Here is a 14,899-nt window from a genome sequence, read left to right as displayed (position 1 = left end):
GCCACTCGTTGTGACGTAAGCAAGGACAAAAATCTGATTGGTCATGCGCATGAGCATACCCTTGTCTTTTTATCATGCATCGAATAAGCTTAAAAGTGGTCTCACAAAATTTTCCAATTTTAATAATTAAAGCTGGAAACACAATAGACACAGGCAATAGGCACAGGCAACAGGGAATAACGAGCCGTCCAATCAGAGCTCTGGGATATAATATCGAACTTATACTCCAAAGCTCTGATTAAACCGCTCGTTATTCCTGTTGCCTGTGCCTATTGCCTGTGTCTATTGTGTTTCCAGCTTTATTCGATCATCCGCTCATATATATGCGATGGAAAGGTATCGGTTCCCCATGAGGCGTACTTTTCGAGTTGCTTAGGTTACGAAAACCAATCGTAAATTCGTTTAGAATTTCTTTAGAGTGTACAACAAAAATTCTAATCAGTAATTGTTGCATTAGTTCCGCATTTCTCTAATCTTCCGCGAAATACGCCCAATATGAATGCCGGCTTTCAGAATAGCGTATTCTAGTAAATAAAAAATAACGTATTCTAGTAAATTACTAGAATATGCAGGTTACGCTTACGCAGGTTACGCCGCAAATGACGGCACCCTAATGGTATATCCACACAAACTTGCTTAGCCGCATAAACGTATGCATAAAAACAATTATCCAATCGCATTTCTCTTACAAAGTTGCACGTAAAATGTGATTGGACAATTTTCTTTATGCATACATTTGTGCTGGATTCACACTGCATCCGATTTGCGTTGTACGACGCTCTTCAACTAATCAGAAAACGGGATTCCAATGGATTTTGCTTCGTATCATCGGAATCCTGTTTTCTGGTTAGTTGCAGAGCGTCGTACGACGCAAATCGGATGCAGTGTGAATCCAGCATTGTGCGGCTATGCAAATTGGTGTGGATATACCCTAATTCTTTTAAAGTTTCTGGTAGGAGTAAAGCTGGAAACACAATAGACACAGGCAATAGGCACAGGCAACAGGGAATAACGAGCGGTCCATTCAGAGCTTTGGGGTATAAGTTCAATATTATATCCCAGAGTTCTGATTGGACGACTCGTTATTCCCTGTTGCCTGTGCCTATTGCCTGTGTCTATTGTGTTTCCAGCTTAAGACACTATAAACGTGAGTATTCGCATCCGCCATTTTTACTCCTTTTCTCACTCTCTTGCTCCTTTTCTCTATTCTGTGCTCTCTCTCCATTCCGCCGCTAAACTAAAAAGATTGAAGAAAGAAGAGAGAAGGTTGAAGAGAAAACAAACAGTGGGGAAAGGAGTAAAAATGGTAGACGCGAATACCTACGTTTCTAGTGCTCTAGTAGGAACCGGCTCACTAGAGTTGGCAACACTGGTTCTGCCAATGAAAAACACTCTTATACTGTGCCTGCACCATCTACACACCACACCGTTATGCTGGATTCACACTGTATCCGATTTTCGTCGTACGACGCTCTTCAACCAATCAGAAAACAGAGTTCCGATGATATGAAGCCAAATCCATCGGAATCCTGTTTTCTGATTGGTTGCAGAGCATCGTACGACGCAAATCGGATGCAGTATGAATCCAGCATTATTACAACAGAGATTCTGTGATCCACGGATTATTTTGACAATTGCGAATACATCGGAATACGATCTTCCTAGGTCCGTATTTATTCTGTGCAATGAAAGAGATAGGATGCATAGATTCCGGCTTTTATCATAATCACGTATAATTTTGTCGATACATTAAATCGTGAAATATTCTTGTCCGATCGTCCCATACATAATTGTCTTAAAATATGGCACTGTCAAATATTTTGTTGCTCAGCCAAATAGCGGGCTATGTTGTGGCCCTTATTCTGTCGCTCTGCATCATCGTGCCTATGAGTCTACATCAGGATGAGTTTAGGTAAAATCGTAGCTCGATATTATGGCAATCATGAATTTTTCTATTATGCGTCGCGAGTTTTATTGTTTCTTTTTTTTAGGGGACATTGTCTTTTGTTTTCGACTGGAGTATGGCAGGAGTCAGATGGCCAGTTTGTAGTAAATTGGGCGTCGCAATTATACTGCAATTATACAATATTCGTAGGCCTGATACTCCTCATAACATCGACTATACAGATCTACCGATTGTCCCTGTTTATGTACCGTGGCGAAGACAGTTCATTTCTCTCTGCATTTGTAGACGTTGTAACTTCCATTGTTCTCACCACTGTCACCTTAATAGCTGCAATTATTGTAACTTTAGGTTTCATGACTTGGTGTCAATGTATGACCAAGAGGTTTCCATCATGTGAATTAGCAGCTGGAAATGATATTGACAAGGCTGATGGTATTGATACATCAGGTTTTCATATCGAACTTGGTGCTGTTCAATTTGGTATTTGGAGTAGCTTGTCAATTTGGGTCGGTTTATCTGTTTTCGCCGTTTTAAAACTATTAAGGTATCATCAGCTAGAGAATATGAAAGTTTCCATGTATAGAGAAAGGCAAAGATTAATAGAAGCTACCACGAGTAATCAGCAGCAGGAGCAAAGTTAAAAGTTGGTAGCCTAACATTTTGTCTCAAGGTAATTTTGATAATATGTTTGTTAATTTGCAAAGATGAACGAGATCTAAATCTCAAAGAATATGCATTTGTGTGAGATTCTTTGTTAATGTTAAAGCGCACAGAATTAATATGAGCAAAGTAATATATCGATGAAGTGTATCATTCAAAGCCAATCAATTTTATAAAAAGTGTGGCAATCTTTTTATTATAGATTAGCATATGTAGTAACATATTTTTAGAATATTATAAATTTATTATAGTTCTTATTTATCAATATTGAACTCAACAATGGGCTAATGAGAGTATAATCGCGGTAATTCTTGCGAAAAATCTATTTATTACATATTGCTATACCTCATAATACAAACGTTTCGGCTTTCTTTCGAGCCATCCTCAATGTATCCACATAAACAATGCTTGTTGACTTTCTATGGTTAGACGAGAGAGTGACCACTCATTCCATCCACAACAATGCGTGACACAAGATTGGTAGATACTAGTAGCAACAATCTGGGATGCATTCTATGTATCAAGAAGCAACTGTTACCAAATTTTTTCGGTAATGAATTAAATATGAAACAAAAAATCACTCACCCGTATAAGTAGAATCAACATAAAAGTTGAATCAACAAGCACTGTTTATGTAGATACATTGAGGATAGCTCGAAAGAAAGCCGAAACGTTTGTATTATGAGTTATAGCAATATGTAATAAATCGATTTTTCGCAAGAATTACCATGATTATACTCTCATTAGCCCATTGTTGAGTTCAATATTGACAATTTCGAGAGTTGATTTTCTTTTTACTTTAGTTCTTATTTATAATTGAAGAAAAATTATTTAAAAGCCTTAGCATATATGCACAGGGTGTCTCAGAATTTGTGACCAAAATTTTAATAACATATATATATTCTTGACTTAAAAATAAGACAAAAATCCTAATATTAAAATGTCGAGGCTATAATAGTTTTTAAATTAATTTATTATACATATTAAAAATAATTTATTATACATATTAAAAATAATTTGTTATACATATTTGTTATATTTAATATCCTGTAATATTTTTGTTATGTACGTTGCATATGTAATCATTTTCTATGTTTAAATATGATTAGTGAAGTATTTCTACATTTTATTATATATTTATTATATGTTATTACTTTAAACTCATGGAGTGAACATAGGTGTACGAACATCTGCTTGTATGATGTACCGTCCCTGAGCGCGTGAAATATTAGCTCTGTGATAGTTAACTTAATTAGTTAGATAGTTAACTTTTTTTTTAACTGCTATTAATTTAAAAACTATTATAGCCTCGATATTTTGGTATTAGGATTGTCGCTTTATTTTTAAGTAAAAAATATGTTATTAAAATTTCGGTCACAAATTGTGAGACATCTTGTATATGTCGTTGTTCGTCGATTTTTTCCAAGTTTAGATATATAAGATTTGTATAAAGAAATCGTGTCAGCAATGTATATATTTCCAATTATAATAAACAAATATAAATATAGTTATAGGAATATAAGTAATGAAAGCTATAACAATATAACAATTGCTTCTTTTATATTTTTCTGATTCAGTTATATAGCATACATATATACATATATATATATATATTTATTTATTTATATGCATGTGTAATTTATAATAGCCATCAGATTATTAAAACAAATATAAAATAAGATACTTGTTATTGATGCCTACATTTTGTTATTTAATGTTCTTTAAGTGTGTCTATTACAAAGATCGCGTGTAATTTTGTATATAAGTTACAATACAAAATACACATTTATCGAAATTATCCTGATACAGTCCGACGTACTCTATTATAACGTTTAACCTGGAAGATGGAGTATATATGACATTGGAATATTTCTCATATGAAATATATATAAGTTGAATTATGTAAAATATATATAAGGCATCGAAATAGAGAGCATGTGACAAACTGAATTACAATACTTATGTATTCATACTTTTTTGCATACTCCGAGTGTGCTTCTACGACTACCTGGTGGACATGTCCTTGGGGGAGGGTCGATTATTATGAAAGGTGCAATATTTGTTTCTACACATTCCAATTGGAAGGTAGTTTCGTTTACACCTATTACCCCATCAGGCGCACATGGACCGCCTATTGTTCGAAGAGGATAACATGTGCCATTGAATGGAACCTCGCCATCTTTCAAGCAAGGATTCTCCACGCAACGAGGGATTGCATCATCTTCAGGAAGAACAACATAATTCTTGGGTGGACAAGGACCTTGTCTGTAGGCTTCGTAACAGGAATTGTTCAACGGGAAATATAAGAATCGAGGTCTACAATCGCACACCCAAGCATCCTTCGCACTGTCGCCTGGATAGAGAAGCATGTCTTTTGGGCAACGACCTGGTATTGATATGGGTATACGGTCATCTATTACCTGCGAAGGTGTTTATGTAAGGAAAAATAGCTTTTTATATAATTTTATATTAATATTACCGTGGAGTTGCCACCACTGACGTGAGACGTCTCCTCATCAGTTGGAAATGCTAAATCCTGACTCCATGTCACATGGTTACATACGAAAAATATAAAACTGACATACAAATACTTCATCTTGACGATATTGAACAAGATTGTATCGCTGAGAAAATTGTACATATATCTACAAATGTTAAGTAAATGGAGAAAATAGAAAATATTTTTTAATATACAAAAATCAATTAAAGCCAGAATGCAAAAAAGGAGAATAAATATTATTAATAACTGATCAAATCACGACAAGATAGTAAAAATCAAAATGTTTCCATTTATTTCCGATCCCTTTTACTGGCAAACTAAAAGACGGAGATATCAATAAAATAGATATATTACTCTAAAAAAAAAAACCTATTACAAATCCGAATAATTATTAGCGATCTAATTATGCACTAACAACTGCATTCTAGTTCGGATTGATACTTTCAATATTAAAATGAATAGATTTCTTACAATTCTTAGCAATACGCTGTTCCTTCCTGGCAAAAGAAAAATAAAATAGAAATATCACATAGATATTGGTAACAAGCAAAGATTTGTAAATTTGACAAAGATGTTCTAAGATTTTCTCGAATGCGTACGCGCAATTACACTGAGCGATGTAACGGCAACTGATGTTTCAAGGCTAACCACTGTGACATAAAAGAAAATGAAAGACTATACTGACCAGAGTGATAATCTTTTTCACTAATACATTGGCAAGTTCTTACATACGCATAAGAGTAATCTGAGAAAACTATTTACGTGTATAGGAATTGAAGAAGAAGGAGAGGAGGAATTTCTGGGAAAATATGATTTATAATTATAATCTGAGATGATTAAATTGCTCACAATAAAATAGTAAAGAGGAAAACTAAAACTTTCTGGAATATTAAAAAATGTTAAAAGATGATTTTTTTACAATTATATATTTATAAGAAATACGCTACACCACCACACAGGATTATTCATTAAGAAATTCGAATTCGTTATGTGCACCTACAGAATCATTCATAGAATCTATGAAATGACTCTCTTTGTAGTCTGGCCAGGATTTAAATTCTTTAAAGAGTTCCAGAATTTGTGTTGGTGTCAAGTCTCCAAATTGTGTATATATCGTGTAATCTTTGGCTATGAGTCTAATTCCACAGTCTGGTATCCATTTCCTAGAGGCAAAACAATAAATAATTGTAAAGGAGAATGTACTTAAAATTCTCTAAAACAAACAATATTTAACAAAAACTTTATAGTTTTTTTTCATACTTACTCCAATGCAGGTATCACTCTAGTACGACGTTTCTGCATGTGGTGTCTCACAAAATAGGAAAATGTTATCCAATCTTTTGGCGATAATTGTGCGTAAATGTCAGCTTTGGGCTCAAGTTTTATCACATACAGCTGCTCGTAATTTTGTTTTGCCGACAAAACAGATGATTTACGTTTATATTGTTTCTTTTTCGACCAAGGTATAAAAGCTTTCCTGTTTAATGTTCCCAGGAGTTCATAATTAAACATTAATTTGAACATTACCTTTGTATAGGTATATATGTTTAAACTAGTAAAAATATTATATTTCTGAAACATATTAAAACCAAATATTAGTGTGATTTTATTAAGTATACTCCTAAAAAAAAGGAACTTATATACTAACATTCCACACAGATGGAAGTACCGCGATGTAGAAGACAGGCCTTCCATAAAACATAAAACCATTGCGAAAAACTAAATTATGTATAATAAAGGTAAATAAATAAGTACTATCACATGCACCTATTACTTGCATGTAAGTTTCATCTTCCCAATTTTTGCTCTCTATCGTTCTAAAACTATCTTGATATCTCTTAGTAGCTTTATCATTGTAAAACGCTCTCGTTATTCCAAAGAAATTAGAATATTTAGAAGAGATCAGTTTCAATTTTCCAGGATATTTTGTACAGATTATTTCCAGTATCTTATGTAATCTTGAATTACTTTCATACAAGTGAATTAGTGGTACGCCAGCTTTCAATAATTCTCTTGTCAATACACCAAAACCAGGATTTAATTCAGCAACGTAACACATATTCTTCGAAAGTTCATTTTTTATCAAAGAGACATATTCTGCAGCAGTATTTTTATCAATCAGATATAATATAGTTGTATTCGTTTTTTTAAATGATATATTTCTATCTCCCAATAATTGAATGATATCACTTATGTCTGGATTAACTTTTTGTATATAATTAATAATGTCCAAAATCTCTTTATCACGTGATATAGACTTTTCGATATATTCCATTACCTTGTTTTTCTTTTTCATTTTCGATAATTCTGTTTTTATTTCAATCAGTTCCTTCGTCTCTCGAACATTAATATTTTCCTTTTGTTGTATAGGTAAATTGCCATTGCTCAATGTTGAACAATATACATTTATAATATGTCTAGTCCTTCTTGATAACCAGGAAGTTATATTGCAGATAAAAAGCTTTTGTGTGTGTAACATTTTATATTCGATCTGAATAAAACAAAAACAGAGTAATCTTAAAGAAAAGTTCAAATACAATACCTTAAACTTATAAATTTTTCTCCTTTTAAGTAAGACTTTTCATATAATCTTACCAAATTTTTTAGCAGATTGATAGATTTTTTCCAACAGTTTGTTTCATTTCAATCAATTGCCATGCACAACGTGTCTCCATACGCGTGCCTGTCATAAGTAAACCTAACTTGGCTATATCTAACCTAATCTTACTTTTTGACGCATTATATATGGTACGCGATGTTTTTTTTTGTCATACCTAAAGATAATCGTAAGTTAAATGACTAATAAATGTACATACTATGCGCAATTGGCATAAAATAAATAAATATGCTATAAATTTTAAGTAGTACTTACATATTATTTTTCTTGTACATTTACTCTACAATTATCTACATATGTATATATATTTAGCTTTTACAAATATGAAAGGTATACATCTTACATATTATTTTTAGATTTATCAGAAACGAAGATAACTTATCGATAATATTAATATCATTGCCATTATCATTTCTACAAGGATTCTAAAAATGGCTCAAAGTGCTGCTTTGCTGACACGCATAGTGGCATCCTCTGTATCAGCCACGATACAAGCCGGTAAAATAATCAGAGATGTTTTAAGCAAAGGTGGATTAAATATTGTGGAAAAAGGCAAGAATGATCTGCAAACGGAGGCAGATCGTTGCGCCCAACAATGTATTATAACTTCGCTCAGTCGTCAGTTCCCAAATATTACGATTATCGGTGAGGAAGAATCATCTAACTGTGAGGTACCATCAGAATGGATCATCACAGAAGCAGATCAAGAAGTGTTGCAATTAAAATTACCGGCTCACCTAGAGGATGTTAATCCTAAAGATGTGTGCATCTGGGTAGATCCTCTAGATGGTATTGACATCTTAATTTGATCATAAAGAAAATTTCTGCATGAAAGATAAATAAGACATGTTTGCACTTTTAATTTATTTTAAATATACATCATTATATACTATAAATATTTCAAAACACCAATCAATAATTGTTATAAAAGAATTTGCATTATAGGTACAGCGGAGTACACGCAAGGATTAGTGGAACATGTTACAGTATTAGTTGGTGTGGCAATCGGCGAAACAGCAATTGGAGGCGTCATACATCAACCTTATTACAAGAATGAGGAAAATGACACGTACATTGAAAACGGTCGTACATTATGGGGTATTAATGGCGCAGGATTCGGAGGATTTACACCGAAATTACCTCCTGAGGGGAAGAGAATAATCACAACCACTCGGTACTTAGCGAACAATTTTAATATTTATATTTTGACATTGTACTATATTGAATATATCATATTGTCCATTTTCAGTTCGCATTCTGATAGTATTGTCCAAAGCGCCATAAAATCGTTGAATCCTGACAAAGTAACATGCGTCGGCGGTGCTGGACATAAGGTAATAGCAAGAACGATTATTCATGGTTTTCGCTGACTGTACACGCTCTCTGAAATTATTATTCAGAAACATATTTTTAATCAAATGATTCAAATAAGATAAAATTGAGCTCTCGAGATAACTAATAAGTATAATTATAAATTATTGTCAGGCGATTGAGAGCAGAATTGTGACGCAGTTATTTGAGCGTTATATATAAAAATTGTATTTCATAGACTTTACATGTATTTATACAAAATCGAACGTTTCAATTTTTATATATAACGCTCGAATAACTGCGTCACAATTCTGTTCTCAATCGCCTAACAGTAATTTATAATTATACTTATTAATATTCTTAATCTTCAAATCGAGATATTGTGTGTCTGTTCGCAGGTAATTCTTCTGTTGGAAGGAAAAGCTCACGCGTACGTGTTTGCCAGTCGCGGATGCAAAAGATGGGACACCTGTGCACCTGAAGCTGTGCTTTATGCAATCGGTGGTGTTTTAACTGATCTTCATGGTGATCGTTACTCTTACAATCAAGAAACGACGCATGTAAATACGAGAGGCATATTGGCCACTGCTCCTGGCCAACCACATCAGTGGTATTTAAGTCGAATACCTAATGAAGTAAAACAAAAGTTACAATAGATGATCTTTGCATATTCATTTTTAAACTGGTGTCGTCCAACTGAATAACTTATTTAAATATAGAAACCTTGTGGATATCCTAGCATTGTTTAATCATGCTGGCCATGCATCTGTACATGTATCTTTTAAAAATTTTAATAATTATCTTACGGGTGCAATATTAACATTCCGTGGAAAAGTTTTATATATATTTTTTGATGTTTTGTTTTAATATGATTCTGATTTATAAACAAAAATGTAAAGATGACCATTAGTCTATTTAAAAACAATCATGAAATAATAAAAAGAAATTTTAGATAAAAGGAATTCATTATTTTACTCTTACTCTTTGTTTAATCTTTTTTACAATAATAAAATATAAATTTAGTTTTACGAAATTAATGTTATTAAACTGGATTAATTAAAAATATGTGTATAATTATCATATAATGAAAGAAAATCTAACAGCATTATCAGCAGATAAAAAATTTTTATGTTTAAATTTAAATCCTGTTTCTAGAAACATTATTTCTTTGATCTTTTTTTTTTGATAATACAAAATGTTGACAATTTATTAATCATAAGTATAGCACATACATCTATGCATACATTCATGTATATTTTTGTATATCACGAGATTTTATTTAAAAAATTAGGTGAACAGTAAAAATAACATAGATGAACAGTCAGAACAACAGTAGAATAAAGTAACTCACTGATATTATATACTAGTGAACCTTCTTCATACCATTCTATACATTTCGCAGTTTTAATTTTAAAAAATGATAAATAAAATATCGTTTATTTGATGTAATTAATTGGTGATTCTTATAAGAATGACCAATTAATTACGTCAAATACCTGGGAATGTTATTGTAAGTTGAGTTAACTTTCATATTATAGATTGTCTTAACACGAAGATTTCATATTTCAACAATCTATAATCTCTTGATTTCGTTAATATGCTTTGCAAACTTTACATATACAGAGTGTATAAAAAATCTGGAAACGGTCGAATATCTCGAAAGCAAAGCATTTTTTGGAAAAATGTTTCAGACAACAATTGTAGGGTTTAAAAAGTTCTATTCACTGATCACACCCGTTTGACCTTGGGTGGCGTCGCCAATTAATAAGATCAGATTAGGTTAGGTTAAGATCAAATCGATTTTTTAAAATGGAACACCCTATTCTTGATGGCAGAATCTAATAGCTAAGGTCAAAAGCTTTTCAAAACACTATAATAAAGTTATTTTTTATTACGTGCTTTCCGAGTTATAAGGCTTGAAAATTATAGTATCGGCAGCATTAGCATTATGCAAGGTATCCGACCGACGGCTAAAATCTCTCGAATGTTGTTCAGGATTATGCCTGAATAACATCTGTCCTGGATAGTTTCTGTTAAGATCATTCCTCTGGAGATTTTATTCCTCTTCTTTTCATTTTTGCACTAAAAATTCATTTTTACGTTAAAATAAAAATAAAAAGTACAACCTCCAATGGCTTTGATCTTAACAGAGAGGTTTTAGCCATCGGTCGAATACCTTGGGTAATGGTAATGCTGGTAGTATGTAACTTTCAAGCATCATAATAATTCGAAAAGTACCCAATAAAAAATAACTTTATTATAGTGTTTTGAAAAGGGGTGATCCCGATTGACCACGTCTCAATTGGACACCACCAATCACAGCGACCGGTGCTTAGGAACTTTGTAGTCTCAAGCGCTGTGAGTGGCTCGTGTCCAATTAAGCCGTGTCCAACTGGGTGCCACCCGACCTTGACCTGACCTTGACGACGCCATCCCAAGTCACACTGATAAGATCAGTAAATAGATATTTTTGAACCCTACAACTTTTGTCTCAACAATTTTTCTCAATAATGTGTTTCCGAGATAAAAATTTATAACGTTTTATTTCGAACTCCTGGAATACAGGATGTCCCATAAATTTTGGCCAAACGCTTTTGTGTAGATAGAGCGGACTAAACTGAGTCGAAAAATCCTCTACCATTTTGCAATTTTCGCAATATAGTTAACAAGATATTAATTATTAAAAATTCAAATATTAGTTTTGAATAATTGTTTAATCAAATATTATCAACTTTACAGAAAAACTGCAAGAGACAAAAATCATTAATTTTCTTCTCATAAAGTTCTGAATTTTTTCAGAATTTTTTCAAAATTTTTTAATACTATATTTTCTTATGTTGGTAAAAATAAAAAAATGTAGCACTAAAAAATTGATAAAAATTCTGAAAAAATTTTTAGAGTTCTATGAGAAGAAAATTAATGATTTTTGTCTGTTGCAGTTTTTCTGTAAAGTTGACAATATTTGAGTAAAAAATTATTTAAGACCATAATATTTAACAATTTTTAGTAATTAATATCTTGTTAGCTATTGCCAAAATTACAAAATGGTACAAGACTTCTCGACTCAATTTAGTCCGCTCTATCTACACAAAAGCGATTGGCCAAAACTTACGTGACACCCTGTACATATAGGGGGCATTCTAAATGGACCAAATCGAATAGCCTTCGTCATCGATCCTTATTTTTTACCGATTTTTTAATATATTTCTCAGATTAAAATACGTATTCAGTTATTTTTACATTTTTATCTTCGTTAGTTTCCTAGATATGAATTTTTTAAATATTTTTAATTAATTTTATTTTACTAAAGTTTAGTTGGTTGAACCAGAGAGAAACCTGAGAGCGACCATCCCGGCCTTTTTCCTGTAATGCTTCTAACTCCCCGTACACTAGCTACACCAACGTCCATTTTCGAGCTGCGGAAACTACGTACCACGTCCATTTTCGAGACCCCCCCCCCGTATATGAAATATGATAGATTGTCGTCATGTTGCGCACGATCACACGTGGATGTAACTTTTCATCTGCGTATGATCTTACTCAATATAACTTCAATATGTCCATTTGAGGCTTATGTAACAAAAATAAAAATAGGTCTACAAATGTGGTATAATACGGCTCCAGGCAAAGGTTCACTTTAAAAAACCTAACGCGCCAAGCGTGGAACCTCGAAGGTGGTGTGGAAGTCCATGTTACTATTTTTAGATTTCATCGTTTTGCATTACATTTCAATATTATTTCTGAAATTCTTAAAATTTAAAGTACTTTAGAAATAATATTTAAATTCAGAGGATTATAAGTATTAACAAGCTGCGATAAAAATTATTAAAATGCATGTAAATTTTTCACCAAGGGCCTCTGTATGTATGTCGGACCTGCTCGCGCGCCGAGCGAAGCAACTGCCATCTAAAGAGCGTTTCGTAAATTACAAGTGCAGTCGGTAAGTCATGCTCTTATGGTAAAAAGTTGGTACAACCATTAGTAATCACCCTGTATATAGTATCAAAAGTCGGAAAAACGATCGAATATCTCGAAAATAAAGCATTTTTGAGAAAAATGTTTCAGACAAAAATTATAGGGTTTAAAAAAATCTATTCACTGATCACAGCCCCTTGACCTTAAGTGGCCAAGGCCAGGTCAAGGTCACATCGATTTTTTTAAATGGAATTCTCTATTTTTCATTACATATTCTTGTAGCTTATTTCGAGAACTTTTTAAAACACTATAATAAAATTTTTTTCATCAAATATTTTTCGAGTTATGAGGCTCGCAAGTTATATACCATCGGCATTGGCGTTATTCAAAATGCTAAAACGGCTAAAACCTCTTGAATGTTGTTCAGGGTCATGATCTTAATAACATTTGTTAAGATCAAGGCCACTGGAGATTGTAACTCTTAAGCGGGGAGCACAGACTCTTGCATAACGCATAACACGTAATGCATAAGAATATGTACCAATCGAAGTTCTCCGTTTCTTTCCCTTCCATGTAATAGAGAACTCTGGTTGGTTTAATTTCTTATGCCTCATGTGTTATGCGTTATGCAAGAGTCTGTGCTCCCCGCTTCATTTTCCTTTTTGCACTTTATATTACGTACATATTCATGCATGAACAATTTTTTACCGGGTATATATACGTATATCAGAATTTTTTTTTAGAAATTCAGAGAACATATAATTTTATAACATTTTAGAAAATTTCTCACATTTTTTACAAATAGAAATACTTTTCAGAAATGCTGAAAGTCTTTAATACGTCTTTCTTTTTATAAAAACTTAAAATCCCACCGAAAAAGTTTGAGGTATTCGTATATAATATAATGAGATAGACACACGTTTAACGAAATTATTTGAATATTTGGTATTTTTGGAGATCGAGTTATTTTGGAATATATTCCGATGAGTAAGTAGTGGGTAGATGAGTAGGTATCAGGCTGCTCCTCGCCCTGATGAAGTGAACTGCAAGGTTCACGAAACGTTGGCATTCCAAAAATGGATCTGGACACAGAGAAAACCCGCGAAACGCATAACCTTTATTAAAAAGTTACATTGAAAGCAATCGATTCCAACAAAACAATCAAATTTCCAGTGCATAGGTCTTTGAGCTCCAGAACGCTGGTCGAAAGCAACCATGATCTCAATGTGTTCGATTATTTCCTACAGAATAACGTTATACTCGCGTTATACGTTTAATTGAGCGTAAACTAATGATGGTAAAGACGAAGTACGAAAACCAATTCTCATATCTTTTAATATTATCATTCCAAAGTAGACGTATTCCGCAACGCAAAATATACGTCTGTTAATAAGCTCGATCACCCACCATCGAAAATCAATTTCGAAATACGTCTAAAATGTAGTGCTTTTTAAGTACTAATTTAGTAATATAAATTTTAATATAAATTCTGATATAAATTTTGATATATTTTTCATTATAATAACATTTGTCATCTCGATACCGTGCGATGCGCAACACTTATGTTAGAATAGAGGAAACTGAGATAAATGTTATAATGAAAAATATAATGTAATTAACATTTTGTGGTGTAATATTATTCGCATTTGATCCAATTTGGAATTAATTTAATAAATAAAACCTAACAGTCATTTTATAATGATGCGAATAAGAACTGTACGCTTTATTTCTATGTACCAATTTTTCCTTAATTTTTATATGATATAATATAATAACTATTATTATATAATATATATTATAATTATTTTGGGCGTTATTAGAGTAAAGCCCCCTATAATACTAATTTCTAGTGTCCAAATACCAAGTATGTAAATATGAAACCGGAATTTACCAATAGATGGCCATAGCTGTCAATGTAGTTGCCGTCAGACCGCGTCATTGACGCCATTTCCTTGTTCTGACATCTGACAAAGATTTTCAACTCACAACC

General features: G+C 32.6%; 4 protein-coding genes across 7 annotated transcripts; 2 read left to right on the top strand and 2 right to left on the bottom strand.

The window, feature by feature from the left end:
* Positions 1-1,599: 1,599 nt before the first annotated feature.
* Positions 1,600-2,755, top strand: LOC108767444 (transmembrane protein 179). The gene is made up of 2 exons (XM_018517350.1): positions 1,600-1,912; positions 1,992-2,755. Exons 1-2 carry the CDS (start codon positions 1,803-1,805, stop codon positions 2,545-2,547), a joined length of 666 nt encoding a protein of 221 aa, XP_018372852.1. The 5' UTR covers positions 1,600-1,802; the 3' UTR covers positions 2,548-2,755.
* Positions 2,756-4,255: 1,500 nt separating this feature from the next.
* On the bottom strand, positions 4,256-5,923 carry LOC108767445 (uncharacterized). Of its 3 annotated transcripts, none has more exons than XM_018517353.1 (4): positions 5,538-5,923; positions 5,046-5,190; positions 4,540-4,986; positions 4,256-4,403 (listed from the first exon to the last, which is right to left on the bottom strand). In XM_018517353.1, exons 2-4 carry the CDS (start codon positions 5,160-5,162, stop codon positions 4,362-4,364), a joined length of 606 nt encoding a protein of 201 aa, XP_018372855.1. In that variant the 5' UTR covers positions 5,163-5,190; positions 5,538-5,923; the 3' UTR covers positions 4,256-4,361. The 3 variants fall into 3 exon arrangements, with proteins under 3 accessions (XP_018372855.1, XP_018372853.1, XP_018372854.1); XM_018517351.1 differs by having other exon boundaries at positions 5,046-5,211; positions 5,538-5,922; XM_018517352.1 differs by lacking the exon at positions 5,538-5,923 and having other exon boundaries at positions 5,046-5,289.
* Positions 5,924-5,996: 73 nt separating this feature from the next.
* Positions 5,997-7,736, bottom strand: mtTFB2 (mitochondrial transcription factor B2). Of its 2 annotated transcripts, XM_018517346.1 has the most exons (4): positions 7,662-7,736; positions 6,715-7,557; positions 6,331-6,638; positions 5,997-6,229 (listed from the first exon to the last, which is right to left on the bottom strand). In XM_018517346.1, the coding sequence occupies exons 2-4, from the start codon at positions 7,543-7,545 to the stop codon at positions 6,028-6,030; spliced, it is 1,341 nt and encodes a 446-aa protein (XP_018372848.1). In that variant the 5' UTR covers positions 7,546-7,557; positions 7,662-7,736; the 3' UTR covers positions 5,997-6,027. The 2 variants fall into 2 exon arrangements, with proteins under 2 accessions (XP_018372848.1, XP_018372850.1); XM_018517348.1 differs by lacking the exon at positions 7,662-7,736 and having other exon boundaries at positions 5,999-6,229; positions 6,331-6,543; positions 6,715-6,850.
* A 338-nt stretch (positions 7,737-8,074) lies between these two features.
* Positions 8,075-9,822, top strand: LOC108767443 (3'(2'),5'-bisphosphate nucleotidase 1). The gene is made up of 4 exons (XM_018517349.1): positions 8,075-8,472; positions 8,629-8,857; positions 8,933-9,017; positions 9,393-9,822. Exons 1-4 carry the CDS (start codon positions 8,115-8,117, stop codon positions 9,648-9,650), a joined length of 930 nt encoding a protein of 309 aa, XP_018372851.1. The 5' UTR covers positions 8,075-8,114; the 3' UTR covers positions 9,651-9,822.
* Positions 9,823-14,899: the final 5,077 nt, after the last annotated feature.

The sequence above is a fragment of the Trachymyrmex cornetzi genome, unplaced genomic scaffold (genome assembly GCF_001594075.2).
Source record: "Trachymyrmex cornetzi isolate Tcor2-1 unplaced genomic scaffold, Tcor1.1 scaffold677, whole genome shotgun sequence".
Taxonomy (NCBI): Eukaryota; Metazoa; Arthropoda; class Insecta; order Hymenoptera; family Formicidae; genus Trachymyrmex; species Trachymyrmex cornetzi.
This window is presented reverse-complemented; position numbering and strand designations above follow the sequence as displayed.